Source organism: Columba livia, chromosome 2 (genome assembly GCF_036013475.1).
Source record: "Columba livia isolate bColLiv1 breed racing homer chromosome 2, bColLiv1.pat.W.v2, whole genome shotgun sequence".
In the NCBI taxonomy this organism is placed as follows: domain Eukaryota; kingdom Metazoa; phylum Chordata; class Aves; order Columbiformes; family Columbidae; genus Columba; species Columba livia.
The window spans coordinates 160,083,494-160,098,609 of NC_088603.1; the positions used below are offsets into that span (position 1 = coordinate 160,083,494).

General features: G+C 43.5%; 1 protein-coding gene across 13 annotated transcripts in view; it reads left to right on the forward strand.

Annotated features, from left to right (window-relative positions):
* Positions 1-15,116, forward strand: part of ADGRB1 (adhesion G protein-coupled receptor B1) — a 290,622-nt gene that overhangs the window by 145,346 nt on the left and 130,160 nt on the right. For 12 of the 13 annotated variants that reach the window (XM_065054576.1, XM_065054578.1, XM_065054574.1 and 9 more), the window contains 7 exons: positions 743-917; positions 3,271-3,435; positions 6,815-6,916; positions 8,432-8,538; positions 9,838-10,032; positions 11,065-11,133; positions 14,898-15,006. In XM_065054576.1, coding sequence (XP_064910648.1) covers positions 743-917; positions 3,271-3,435; positions 6,815-6,916; positions 8,432-8,538; positions 9,838-10,032; positions 11,065-11,133; positions 14,898-15,006 — 922 coding nt within the window. The remainder of the gene's footprint in view (positions 1-742; positions 918-3,270; positions 3,436-6,814; positions 6,917-8,431; positions 8,539-9,837; positions 10,033-11,064; positions 11,134-14,897; positions 15,007-15,116) is intronic. The other variant, XM_065054577.1, reaches the window with a different exon arrangement.

Below are 15,116 nucleotides of genomic sequence, written 5' to 3' on the forward strand. Positions count from 1 at the left end.
TCTATTTAATTACCAAAGACACTGCTGTGTAGAGACATATCAAGACTGTCAGTGTTAATTCAGCTGTGAGAGAAGAACATTGACCACACACACACACACTCTGCTTGTGGTCTCTTGTTGGAGCACACCTTTGCTCTGAGCATTTCCCAGACAGCAGTGTGAACACTTGTGAATAACGCCGTGGTTTGAGTTTCTGCGTGTGCTTTAATGATAGACAGAGCATTTGAATGTTGGAGAAAGTTCCCTTCCTGCAGATTTTTGCATTGCTTTGGTGATAAACGGGTTCCCTCAAAAAGTGCTGATTGCCCAAAATGGGAAATGTCATGGTAATGTATTGATTCCTTCCAAAATTTTCAGTGAAAGCATGATCTGTGCTCTCTGTTTTGGTGTTATGTTGTAATCGGCACTATTAGTAGTTTTGACTTTAGTGTTGGAATGTGTAATATCAATAATTTCAACTGTTGCGGTGTCGTGTAGAGTATGGATATAAAAATTGGAATGTTATGGTACTTGCATCCTGCCGGGCTGCAACATAACAGTCAGAGCTTGCAGAGGTTCCAACAAATTGCCATTGCCAAAGTTATCTGAACTTTTTCTTTATGATCCGTGCCCTCTCTCATGCTGGGTGACTCCAATTTGTCCTCCCTTGTCTCAGTCACGTGTAGGCACAGACCAGAGACTCTTGCACGTACCTCCTTCCAGAGGGAGCGATTTTCACATTCAGTTTTGTTTTCTCTCTTTGGGCCACTCAGTGGACGGCAACTGGAATGAATGGTCGAGCTGGAGCTCCTGCTCGGCCTCCTGCTCCAACGGTACCCAGCAACGGACAAGGGAGTGCAATGGACCTTCCTATGGGGGAGCTGAATGCCAGGGACACTGGGTGGAAACCAGGGACTGCTTCCTACGTCAATGCCCAGGTCAGTGAACTACAACTCTGTCTTGGGTCATCCTTCTCTACAGTTCCAGGTAGGCTTTCGTATAATCCCCTCCTATTTTCTTTGGAGAAGAAAAGTTTTCACCAGTAATACAGTAATGAGGAGGTTGTGGGTTATAACAATGGACCACGTAAGCCAAAATCCATAGCTGGTAAATGTTTCAGAAGACCCTAGAGAGGTGAGTAATTGTCTACAGGGAACATGTCTTTCTAACCTTAAATACCATGTTTTGCCATATTTTTAAAACAAACAAAAAATCAATGAAATCATTTTTGTGTTTTCATGCTCCAAGATGTTTCATCTTTCCTTCTTTTTTGTTATTCTTTTCTTCTACCAAATCACCACTTCTAGTTATATTTGAAGCAAACAGGGAAGCAACCACCATTGTGTCACAGGTTTGAACGTTGTCTGTGATGAAGTCTGACACAATGAAGCTTTGATTCGTCCCTAGGACTTGTCACTTATTTTACTCATGTAGCTTTGTCTTCTAATAATAATAATAACAACAATAATAATGATAATAGTAATAATTCCTGCTGCTCCTTCTGTTGTAACCAGTACCTTACATTCAGCATAATCACCTTGTCTTCATATCATGGGCCATGGTGCTCCAGGAGAGCCATTTCATGCAGGAGAAGCAAAGAAAATTGAAGCAAATATCAGATCACACCACAAATCTGCATTTCTCAGGCTGACACCAGCACTAGAGAGTTGCAGGTGGAGTTTCCTCCTTTCTGTGCAGCAGTCTTGGGGGAGGATGTTGAAAAGGGACTAGTTTGGTCTGCTGGTGTGGAAAATATTCTGATCTGGAAAGAAGGCTTAAACAACTAGAAGCCTTCAAGAGGGACCAGCAACCGATCTTTCTTTCCATGCTTCTTCTGGACCATTCCCTGGCTTTCCCAGGGTGCCACACCCCTGTTAAGCCCACAGGACTGAGAAGGATTGGACCCTTGAGATGGAGAGGGACTTTCTCCCTTTCCCACCCTTTTCCACAAGAAAAGGGATAACCAGAAACAGGTCAGTTCTTAGAGGCACTTCTCATATCTTGTGAGCAAATACTGTCATTTCTTCTACTCCACAAACATAGAAACCAGTAGCTTTTCAGCCTAGTATACCCATTTCCTCAGGGAATTCCTATCCTTTCTGGTAGCATCACCATCTGTAGCAGAGCACAACCAGTATTTAATGAAGATATTGGACTTTCCTACATGGTCCTTAGTAGTTTTTGATGTTTGGGTATCTCACTCCTTCTTTGCAAGTTATGGAGATCTTCAAACACAAAAAGGGCCTCACTCTTTTTTAGACAACATTGTCCCACTGATTTTGGAGTTAGTTATCAAAGCAATGTTGGTCATGGCTTCCACTACAGATGGCATCACCAAAGATGCTAATTTTATTTTACTTCTTGGAGGAGAAGACAGGGATCCCCTACTCTCCCAAAAAGAGTTATTCAACCCATGACATCTTAACTCTTAATTAAAACCCAAATAAGAATCAGGAGATTTAGGTCTTTGCTCTAGTTCTGTCACTGAGTTGTTGTTTTTCATCTGTGATGCAGCAGAGGAGAATGTTTCCCTACCTTGCAGGCTTGTTGTGAGGTATAATTAACATTTTTATAGTGCTTTGATAAATGCCATTGTTAATGTAAAAGAAGTAGCATTTTGATAAATGCCATTGTTAACATAAAGAAGTAGCATTTCTGCTGAATCTGTAAAGATCCTGGGAGAAAATACAATGAAACAAGACAATGTTCTCATTTTATTTCCAAGGCCCATGAAGCAACAGTGCAATGGAAAAGGCTGGAGGGAAGTTTATTTGGAAATGGCTAGAGGGAGGTTTATTTGATGTTTCTTTATAGTTTATTGCCTGAGGGCTCTGCTGGTCTCTAAATCCCTGGGCCAGACTTTCTCTGGGAAGGTCAGTGTTCACGCATACATTGTGCATCCCAAACAAACTCAAGCGATGGACTTTGACTGGCAGATGTGGCTGCTAGACAGGTTGAATCCCTGCCCACCTGAAGAGTGTTCATGACCACAGCCCCAAATCTGAGCCCAAGGAAAGAGATAGGGCTGTTTTTACAGGAGATAAGGATGCTGAGGAGAAACACAAGAATACCCTTCAACCATTAAAGGACTGCTGCAATGGGAAGGAGGACACACTGATTTCGTGTCTGTTGAGGACCAGACAAAGATTTGAGGCAGGAGACCTTCCTTCCCACTGAGGCGTGCTCTACTCACCCTGTGTTCCAGTGGTCATCTTGGGACATCATCTCCTTCTGTTGCAGATTACATTTGGGACATGACAGTCTGTTTCTCTTCTCTTTTTTTGTCTCCAGTGGATGGGAAGTGGCAGGCTTGGGGAGTGTGGGGCAGCTGCACCACCACGTGTGGAGGTGGGACTCAGAGACGTGACCGCATGTGCTACGGACCCTTCTTCGGTGGAGAGACTTGCCAGGGCCCTAAGGAAGAATATAAGCAGTGCAACGACAGAAAGTGTCCTGGTATGTACTCCAGACCCCTCACTCTTTCCTTTGCAGGAGGGAGAAAGACTGTCCTGTGTCAGAGAGATGAATGCAACAAGGAGTTGCGATCTATTTGAACCCTGCCTAAGACTCAGGCACAAGATAAGCCAATAGCTTGATTTATTTCCTGCCCAAACCAGTGTAACCATACTAATTTCAGTGGATGTTTGGTAAGTCCCACCAGGCTAACCTTAATGTTTTTCATGTTTTCATTACCATAGAGTCATAAGAGGTAAAGACACATTGAAAGCAAAAATTTATATCAGAGTCTCGAATCCATGAAATAGTTGAATATTGAAGATGCCACAGTAGTTTACCTACCCCCTGGGAGACCTGCACATCATTTAATTTTTGAAAAGGACAGATGTTTCTACATCTGTCAGAGTCCCAATCTCACTATCTTCCAGCTACAGCCGTGGGAGCAGCATCCATTTGAGAAAAAGAGTGCAAGAGCCTGAATGGAGGGTGAATGAGCTCTAGGACAGGGGAAAAACTGGGATTTAACTTGAAAAATAAGCAGGAACAGATACTTGCAAATGGGAATATCTGTTTCTGTCTCTCACACAGCATAAAGAAGCCAAAAAAAAAGGCCTGTGCACCACTTTTATTTTCTTTCTCAGTCTCAGTTGAAGTGTGATAAAATAGCTAGTGGGGAATCAATAGCCTGTGTGATGTTGGCAGTCAGACTGCATTGATCATAACGGGCCCTGATTTTTGACCAAAAGGGTAATTAATTGTCAGAATATCACAGGGAGAGACAGGAGAGATTCTCACAGCAGCATCCTGGTGGTCCTAGCAAAAAGGAGCATCTCCCTGAAAGACAAGCTGGAGCTCAGCACAGCAGTATCCGTTTTGGTGCCAATGTTTTTGGGGATGGATCTGTCACATTGAGGACAGCTGACCCTCAGACTCCCTTACAAACTCCTGAAGACAAAGATGAAAGCCAAAGCACTTCAGCATGGAAGTTTCAGCCCATTTAGCTGGAAGATAACAGAGCAAGAGGTTGTGTGCTTGAGAGAACATATTCATTCTTTCCAGCTATGCTTTAATAAAAGACATCACCTCTCTTTACAAGCTGTGCCTCTCAATTAGCAGTGGTGTGTGAGAGTCTCCTCTAACTCAACCACAAAGCTCTCCCTCACCATAGAAAATCTTAGCACTGGGTTGTCTGGTGGTGTCTACAGAGTGATGCAGATTTAGTTCAGCTTCAGTGTGTGCCAGCTGGGGCCCTGGCAGAACAAGCCCAATCTTTTATCCTCTTTCTGCAGGGGTTGATGCCTGTACAGTGCTCAAAAGGAAAAGGCATGTCTCGGAGATTGAGTCCTGCTAGGGTTCAAAACCAGAAGGGTCTTGTTGCAGTTGTTAATTTGCAGTGGAAGGAAAAAAAGGCGGGGAGTCATCAGAAGCTAAAAATAAACCCGCTCAATTTGTTCTCGAGAAAGTATCAAATGCCAGCATGATTTGATATGAACAGAAGAATTGAACTTAATTGGGTTAGTTATTAAAATCTCCCAGTGCTAATAGGTTACTCTGGTAAAAAGGATTTTGTTATGAAGCAATATCAAAAAGGGAAAAAAAATAAAAGGAGAAAAAAAAAAAAGAAATAAAAAGAATGAAACGAGTCTTTCCTGGCCTGGGAATTGCTTCTGCACTCACTGGCAAGACAACACCAGACAATCAGTGTATTTCTAACAAGCATCTCTGATCCACAGCATCCCTCAGTGGTCCCCAGGGAGACTGCAGGGGTGATGAGATCGGGAAGGTTTGACAGGTCAGAGGAGGAGAACGGGGAGGACAGATGTGAACATGCTCCCTCTGCTTTTTGACGTGCTCTGTTGTTTTGTAGCCAAGGATGCAAGACCCTTCTCACCCCATACTCAAACCCTCTTTCGAACCCCAGTTTGATGTGGAGAATCTGTGATTGTGGCCAAAGCACCAGTCCAGGAGGCAGGTGTTTTGCATTCATCTCCCTGCTCTGACACAATCACAACTGGGTGTCTTAATTTTGCTGTCTTATAGCTTCATGTCAACAGATTGGAAATAAAACTGACTCTTTTCCACCTATGCTCTACCTTACCTACAGAAGTCATAAGCTTTTGGCACAGGGACTTTTTCTGCATATGTGCAGAGCACAGCAGGGGTCCCGCTTGCCCTCCAGGATTTCATTACAATAGAGATTACTCAAAACGGAATTTTAAAACAGGGGAAGGAGCATCTGTTTCCAAGCAGAGAGCATAAGTTGTTCATTACCAGTGTCTACTGAGGAAGAACCTATCTTTGAACTGCAGCTGAGGCTGAAGCCACGGAGTGTTGGAGTGTAACTCCAGGAGCAATGATGTGTAGTCAGCTTCTTGTATATTGTATTAGCACTTCAAAGAAGTAGGACTTGCCATGCCCATAATCTTAGGTTTGAGCCTTTCCCATATCCAGATTGGTGCTCTGGGTAGCTCCAGAGCAGCAGTGGTGTATGTCCATTGCGAAGCATTCGCAACATGGTGAAGGTGCTGAAACGGTCTATGCAAGCATGTCCATTGGACTATCCATTGTAGAGGAAGCCTTCAGGGCCATCACCACTCTGCAACTCTCTTGAAAGTGACATCAAAACTCAAGTTCCCAGTCTTTTTTTATGGCAGATGAACGTTTTCCCTACAATCTTGGCATGTCTCTACTGCCACCACTGGACCCTGGTATGGGCAGCATTTTCCTGGCAGCTGCCAGGTTCCATGGTTGACTGGCTTTGATTTTGTAGCTGCCTGTCTTGACCAGTTGCAGGCATGCACTCCACTTCCTTTTTATTGGTAGTTTTTAATGCTTGATAAATAAAAGCTGTGATTGAAAACCATTAAATCAAGATTTTTCTCTTCCTCACCCTCAAGTGTGATAAATAGCTTTAACATCATCCTTGTGGCTGCCTCCGTTTTACATGCTGCCCATAATGAGTTTCTTGGCACAAAGCTCTCTTGTGGTGAATGTTTTTGCCCATGTCTCACTGACTCTGGGGCCAACTCAGCTCCACCCATTGACAGAAACATCTAAAAACCTTTCAAAGAACTTTTTCTATGATGTCTCAAAACAGGTTTATGCAGTCTCGTGGGCTCTGTAGCAGTGTTTGGAAATTAGCTGCTGATGTGAATCCTTCACGTTAGTGTTCAGATCTCCAGAGAAAACTCTGGAGAGGTTAAGTGACTTTGTCTGGAGCCATGGGCCAAGCAGCTGCAGAGTTCATCTCCAATCCTCCTGGCTCATACCACACTGTTATTCCTTCCCGACCACACTCCCATGTTTCCTCTTTCCACTGTCTTTTACATGTCCATCCTGAGTAGAAGACTTTACCAATGCAGTTTTGCCTTCCTTGCAGAGCCTCATGAAATTTGTGATGAGGAAAGTCTTGGTTCTGTAGTTTGGAAAGAGACACCTGCTGGGGATGCTGCAGCTGTCCGCTGTCCTCGCAATGCCACCGGTAAGAATGATTGCATGCCTTGGTCAGGGAGTTGGCCCGCCCCCAGAGCATCCTTCATCCATTGCTTCCTAGATGAGGAGAACCTGGTTGTGGCAGCACAGGACAAGCAAATGGACCTCCCTCCCTTCACTCAAAGCTATCTTAGTTCTCCCTGTGTTTCTGTGCTTCTTCATTGTTTAACAAGAACTTCTTGGTTCATATTGGAGAATATGAGGTCATGTCCCATCCACCTACTGCCTAGTCCTAGGACAACTTTGTAATTAAGGATTACTATGGTATGTTCTACCCAGTATCTACAAATAGCTCTGCGAAAGCAGGTAGAGATTTGTTAGAGTCCTCTATATTTGAGCATCACATTTCTCTCCACTGTTCATAAAAGAAGCTGCTATCTGAAAGTTGAAAATCTGAATTGTGTTGTCCACTCACAGTTAGGTGCTTTCCTCTCCTTCTTAGAAACCATAACATCTCTCTAGACTTATTTTCAAGTGCTCCAGTTGCTGGTCTGACCATGATGGTGTGAAGTGATAAGATCTGAGCATCCAGGTGTTACCTGTTGTTGGCTGTGGCCACATGTCCCCCAAAGAGCGGAAGGCAGTGCAGAGAAGGCTCAGGAGACATGCTGATGGTGGAGCTTGTCCTGAACTGCATATTTCTCACTCTCAGGCAGGAACAGAAATGGGGGCAGCCGTGTCTGTAATGAATATAGAGGTTTTTGTTAGAGTGAGGTTGTCAGATAGAGACAAACCCCACAGCTCTCTTTGACTGGGACAGTCAGTGTCATCCCAAATGCTAGTCTAGAAGGAAGGCTGTGTTTATAGCAAGGTCACTGAATCATTTAGCAGTAACAATGGGATTGTAGACACAGCAAAGTCTGCTCCTTGGAGACTCCCCAAATGGCAGCATAATTGCTTGAGCAAGGTGATCCATCTCCCCTTCCTCCTTGCTGATGTGTCTATTCCTCTGCATCACAAAAGAGTGTGATTACCACCACAAAACTCACTGTAGGCTGAAGCTAAGGAGAGGCCTGGGGGAGGACGGCAAGTGGCTTTCAGAATTTTTCAGCTGATGCAAAGGTGGTGCTGTTGGATATTTATTCTTCTTGAGACTGTGTAGGCAGCACAAGCCACTGCGGCTGGTTTAGTTGCAAGTACCAGACCATGCCACCTGGGGAGGCTCGTGTGACTTTCTGAGCCAGGAAGAAAGCTGCCCTCCAGGATAGACAAAACCTTCTTTCACTGTGACTAGCTGTGTTCTATCTCTTAGGTATTGTTTTCATTCCTTTCATTCCTTTTGCTGTCCTGCCTCTCCATAAGAAAATGCAGGAAAAAAAATAAAAATAATCTCTCCTACATGCTCGCAAGTGTTGTTCAGGTATCTGCAGATTCCCCCGTTGCCCTTTTGGCTGGTAGGTGTGACTATATGGGTGCATTGACCAGGTCTGGGTGGCTTCTGTGAAGGTGTTTGGCTGTTCATCCTGCTGTCCCTACTCCCATATTAATTTCTTTCCTCTTCCAGGGCTGATCCTTCGAAGATGCATTTTAGATGAAGAAGGAATAGCTTATTGGGAGCCTCCAACATACATCAAGTGTGTTTCTATTGATTACAGGAACATACAGATGATGGTAAGGCAGACCAGCTTCTCCGTTCACAATGTTTTGGATCTCCCCAAATGCTTCTTACACTGCTGTATTTAAAAAAATGAGGAAAGCAGGATTTTCACATGGAAGGGAGATGCCAGCTCTGCTTGACTTTTCTCTTTCTGGTTTTGTCCTCTTAACTTGTGATACATGAGCACTTGGCTCCTCACTTGGTATTTTAATATCTAGGTTGGCAGAATCCAGGTCCTACCAGGTCTTTGTTGTCACATTATCTGTAAGAACCTCTCTGATTGTATCACTTTTAAATAAGACACTTATTTTTCATTAGTCTTAAAATCATCGTTAAGGTGAATTTCTGCTGACCTCCTGTGACTTGCTTTAAAAAGGCATTGCCTTTATGAGAATGGCCCTCTCCTGTTCAGGATGAGACATAGTATTTCCTAAAGTATCCTAACATCTGGAATATTGTGTCCAGTTCTGGGCCCCTCAGTTCCAGAAGGACAGGGAACTGCTGGAAAGGGTCCAGCGTAGGGCAACGAAGATGATTAAGGGAGTGGAGCACCTCCCTTATGAAGAAAGGCTGAGGGAGCTGAGTCTCTTTAGTTTGGAGAAGAGGAGACTAAGGGGGGACCTTATCAATGTTTATAAATATATAAAGGGTGAGTGCCACGAGGATGGAGCCAGGCTCTTCTCGGTGGCAAACAATGATAGGACAAGGGGTAATGGGATCAAGCTGGAACACAAGAGGTTCCACTTAAATTTGAGAAGAAACTTCTTCTCAGTGAGGGTGACAGAGCATTGGAACAGGCTGCCCAGGGAGGTTGTGGAGTCTCCTTCTCTGGAGACATTCAAAACCCGCCTGGACATGTTCCTGTGTGACCTCACTTAGGCATTCCTGCTCCAGCAGGGGGATTGGACTGGATGATCTTTTGAGGTCCCTTCCAATCCCAAACATACTGTGATACTGTGATACTGTGAAAGTAGTTCCAAATTGGTTATAAGAAAACAAGGTTTTGGGGCAAAAATCTTCTGTTAGCTGGCCTTGGGTTAGGAACAGAATAACATCTGTGTAGTAGAATAATCTTTTCTGAACCTGTACACAACCTTTTCTTTGTGGGCATACGGAAAATTCCACTTCTGCTCCCCTACCGTTTAAAAAATATCACAAGCTCTCAGGCCAGCAAAGATTGTCACATTCATCTAATCTGCACTCTGAATTACAAGGAAGGTCAGAAACCTCCCCCCAGCAATTCCTTCACTGAGCTCATTAACTTGACTTTGACTGTCACTAAAGTGTTTGTCATGTTTCTTTCTGTTTCTCAGACCAGGGAACATCTTTCCAAAGCTCAGCGTGGGTTGATGGGAGATGGGCTATCAGAAGTACTCCAAAACCTTGTGGAAATCTCTCAGGATGGGACCAGCTACAGTGGGGACTTGCTGTCCACCATCGATGTACTCAGGAACATGACAGAGATCTTCCGTAGGGCTTATCATAGCCCAACTTCTGGGGACGTGCAGGTAAGATGAGATGCATATACTGGAGACCAAGGCTAGGTTACAGGTGTGTGTGTGCATGCACAGGGCTCAAGGTTTGATTGTCTCCTTTGTAGCTGCTACGATGCTGATGAAAAACAGGAGTATCTTCTGCCCAAGTGGAATGTCTTTGTGTGTTAACAAACTCTCCTTTCAAAGTGGTTCTCCCTGTCTTATAAAGTAAGAACTCGAAAACCAAAGTCACTCTGAACTATTTCAACCTGATAGCACATTACTGTGGAGTCTAATTGATATGAGAACGTTATTTGGAAGGGATGGAACTCTAATGACTAGAGGTTGGACGATCCTCTGGTATCAGGTATCTGGATGTTGACGTGGGTAAATATCTTGATGACTTCTCATCCCAGGGTTTTACTTTCAGTGGTTGCATGCAGAGTGGCTACAAGATATACACTTGGGATAGGTCATCAGCACATGACTTGAAACATTAATCTGATCCTACAGGATCTGCAGTGGGTGGCAAAACTAGAGAAAAAAATCGATGGTCTTGAAATACCTCCTTCCTTCTCATAGTGTGCTGCAATGATACTACCATGCATAGCGCCCTCTTGATCCATCACTGCTTCTCTTGCCTAGTCACAGAGAAAAGATGATCATAAAGTTTTGTTATGCTGTAAATAACAGAAATAGTAGAAAACAGGATAGGAAGGGATTTATACAAGGCAAGTGCATCTGTTTGTAACCAGCTTCCGACAGACATCTACCTAATCTGTTCTTAAAGAACTTCAGTAGTGGATACAAGATATATTCCAAATCCAATGCCTCAGAAGACAGAGTGGTCTAAGTGAAGGCTTTGGGAAAAAGGCCTTACTGTAACTTATTTTGCTGTTAATATCCTTGGGGGCAGAGACTTGTGGGACCCTTTGGGAATGGGACCGTGAGAACCTTGGAGCATGGTTGATTCTCACATGTTCCTTGCTCATCACTGTGTCCTTCTTAACCTGGGCTACATTTGGCTAACCACCTGTTTTTTCCTCTTTTGTCTTTCTTCTCCAGAACTTTGTCCAGATCATCAGCAATCTTTTATCAGAGGAAAACCGAGACAAATGGGAGGAAGCTCAGCTGGTATGAACCTTCAGCACCTTCCCTGAAACAAGCTAGGTTTTCAGAATAGGCTTAATCCATGACAAGGAGAATTTCCAAGCACCTACATGACCTCCTAGCTGTTCCTTTTCATGATGTATTGTGTACAACCTGTATTTGATTCAACCACAGACCACAAAATACTTCCATCCACCAACGTTGTTCTCCTTGGATAAATCCTTTTAATGAAAGAGGTGGACAATCCAGACATGGTCAGCTGTGGTCAGCTTCGGAGTTGACTGACAATCAGCTGATCCATGCAACTGGTTGTGTGGGTGAGCTTAGTGCTATATTTATGGAGTAATCCATTGAGCCACAGGATTTCAGCATTAAGCCAGACTCTCTGCATGAAGAACAGTGTTTTTTTTGGTGGTGAATACCAAATTCTGGATAGATCTCAGATGTCATGCTTGGTTTAGATTTGGGCCTCTGATTCAGCTCAGCATGAACTGACCAAGGGTCCAGTTATTTCTCTCCTCTCAAGGCTGGGGATCCTGCTGAATAATTCCGTGGTTAAATCCTTGTGTATCAGGGCAAGGTATTGTTTGTTTTTCTATGTTTTATTTGTCCTTTGTTTCTTCTGCCCCAGTTGAACTCTCTGTTTGGGCTTGTGTGATACCTATTCCTTGCCCCTTTCCCGTTCCTTTGGTGACCCTTGGGTTGTTTGGTGCTGTCATCTTACTACAATCTTTGGGATCACATCAGAGTGAAGTAATTCTGCCTCAGATAAACAGCTCTATTGGATGAGCTCATGTTAACATTGGTTGGTTCTATGTTCATTCCTTATTACTCTATCTTAGAAAAGAAACACAAGCTCACCTCCGCCTCACCTTGGAAAATAACCCAGACAAGGAACATAACTCAGCCTCTGTGAGAGATTAGTCCTGTGGAAGGTACCTGGAGGTGTGTATCAAAATATGACAGCTCCTTTTTAACCACCCACTGCTGCTACAAAATTCCTTGCAAAGGTCTGGAAATACCAAACAATCAAGAGAAATCACCTAACACAAAAAACAACCCTGGAGTTCATTTATACTCAAACAGGGAATTCCTCTGGGAAAACAAACAAACAAACAAACAAAACAAACAACAACAACAAAAATCCTCTTAATACCAGGTGCTGGCACAATTATTGGCAGTCCAGAACATGAGACATGGACCTGAATACAGTTCCTTCATGCAACAGGAACTCCGCCAGGAACTGAGCAGCCTCACAAATCTGTCCTTTTTTTTTTTTTTTTTTTTTTTTCCCTTGGAATCTCATGGTTTCCCATTTCATTTGGAAGAGAATGACATAGTCTGGTGCCAGGTGAAGTAAGGGACCATCTGGACATGGACCATCCAGACATGGTTTTGGGCAAACAGCTGTAGATGGCCCTGCCTGAGCAAACAGGTTGGACCTCCAAGGTCCCTTCCAAACTCCACAATTCTGTGATCCTGAGTCTGTGACTAAAAACTCATTTTCAAGCATGCACGTGTATGTAGGTATTTCAGCACAGAGCAGAGGAGAATGTCAAGTTGTCATGACAACAGGGAAACCCTGTTGATCCTCTTAAAAAACAGCTGCATCTTTCTCTCTGTGGCAATTTGTTCTCACCATCTTTCCCTGTACAATCTGCTTTTTGCACCTATAAATAGACATGGCCCTGCCTGCTGCCAGCATCGCCATAACCTATACGAGGAGTGCAACCATCACAGGGTCAATGTTTGCCTGGTATGTATTTTTAGTGGGGACTGAGATAACAGATCAGCACCACGACTTTGGGACACAGAAATTTCCATGAGCTGGAGGTTCCAGCAGTCTTTGTCTTTCTCCCTAAAAGCTGCTAGATCAAACTCACACCCTGCATTTCACAAGATTAACCAGTTCCTTTAAAACAAGGTCTTTGGTTCCCTGTTTGTTCACTAAAAGTAAATCCAACTTCATTGCAGTCTCACATCCCAGTGGCCTGTGGCCCCTCAGGCAGAGATGTTATTCAAGGAAAATAAAACAAAACCAAAAGAACCCAAAAAAGTATTGAGAGAAGGACTATCATGTTTGGGTTTTTTTTGTGGAGATAGTGTTGGCCATTATATGATAAAAGCCTGAAAGACAATGGTCAGTGTAGCCTGCAGTTAATTTGACCTTGTGATTTCCAACTGTAACAGAATGTAAAAGTAGGCTGTTAAAAATACCTTCCTCACTCGCTTCTCTTCCTATCACAGAGTGGTTGGGGTTAGAAGGGACCTCTGGAGACCATCTAGTCCAATCCACATGCTAAGGCAGGTTTGCCTCGAGCAGATGTGCACACATTTTGTTCTGGCTGGACTTTTTTATTTGATCCTGATACAGTTTAAGTCTTATCAAGCTTCCTTCAGATAGACCGAGAGACATTCATGGCCACTCCTGTGCTCCCTCACCTTTCTTCTGTCTCCATCCCATCCCACTGTCCTGCTTGTCCCTAGCTGTCCCTTCAGCTCTGCTCAGCCACCCCAGGAGGTCTGGATTTTCCTGAAGAACTGAAAACACTCTGAAAGTGTTGTTAAAGGAAAAGAAGAGACATAAGGAGCTGAACTGCTTTTCTTCAGACTCTCGTGGTATTTGCTAAGTCCCTGTAGGCAAATGCGCTTTGAGGAAAAGACAGGTAGTCAGCACAACTCATTTCAGGTGGATTATCTTTTATGAAATCTGTCACTGGAAAACTAGTTATTGTTTAACAGCCTTGTGTTAGCCTGGCAAAATACAGATGAAGAAGAATTATTGTAAATATTTCTGTCACTGGAGGAACACCAGGAAAGAAAAAAGAGACAAAGAAACTCCAAGACACACTGGTCCCAAGAAGAAGCAAAGTAGTTATTTGGAGAGTGAGATCCTGCCAGCAAAACAGGAAAGCACAAAACCAGACTTTGATACTTTTCTGGATGAGTTTATGTGATTCGGCACCTGAGATTTGACATTAGACCGTAGTGGTCCTTCAGTGTGGCTGCTTTCAGTGGAATGATAACAAAATTAACTACGTGGAGATAAAGTTTTGTGGATTCTCTTACAGTGGGTAACACATTTATGCCATCAGAAATAGCCCAAATTATGTTTCTCGAGCAGAGTATCACAACAGCTGAGTGTCAGCGAAGTCTGAGCCTTGGGAAAGGCTCTCAGAGTTTGACAAAGGACAAAGCTTCAATACAACAACGTGAACACAGCTTCTTTTTCTGGCATAATGTCTCTAGATGTGCAAATGAAAATGCCTTTGACTTGTTGATGGCTAGATTGGGCCAAATAGTCAATGGACTTGGAAAGAAAGTGGGTCCACCTTTTTGAAACACCCTGTACATTAAATCGTGGCTGCTAAGAGTCTGTTCTAGCATTTCTTTTCTTACATTAACTGCAGGAGCAGGATAATAATGAACATCAGGTGTCTCTTACCTGGTCCAGATGGAGTTGTTGGTAATGAGGGTAATCCCAGTAAAGGAAAGGGGATGGATAGGTTATCTTCTGCTCCAGAGAGTTCCAGATATTTCCCTTTGCTTTGAGATATTGCCCTCCACCTTAAGTTTTATCAGTCGAATTCCCTATTATTTCTAGATCATTTATTTTTATAGGATTCCTTTTAGGATTTCTCAGTCTTCATTCTTCACAGATCCATAATACTCCATTATATCCAGCATATGCTTCCGGTATACGTGTGAGGGTAGAAAGCTTTGCCCTCAAAAAAACTCATGCTGCGCTCATTAGTATTTGTGCTATCAAGTATTTTATCTCTCTGCAGATAGGGCCAAACGCCAGGGAGTTGTTCAGGCTTGTGGAGGATTTCATTGATGTCATTGGCTTTCGCATGAAAGATTTCCGGGATTCCTACCAAGTGACGGACAATCTGGGTGAGTTGATTTGCACTCCCCATGTTGGGTAGAGATCCCAGCAAGCTGTAATTACTATGCAATATGTGTAGCCTGGGCTGTGGGGAGGGAAATGGGGAATGGCAGCAGGT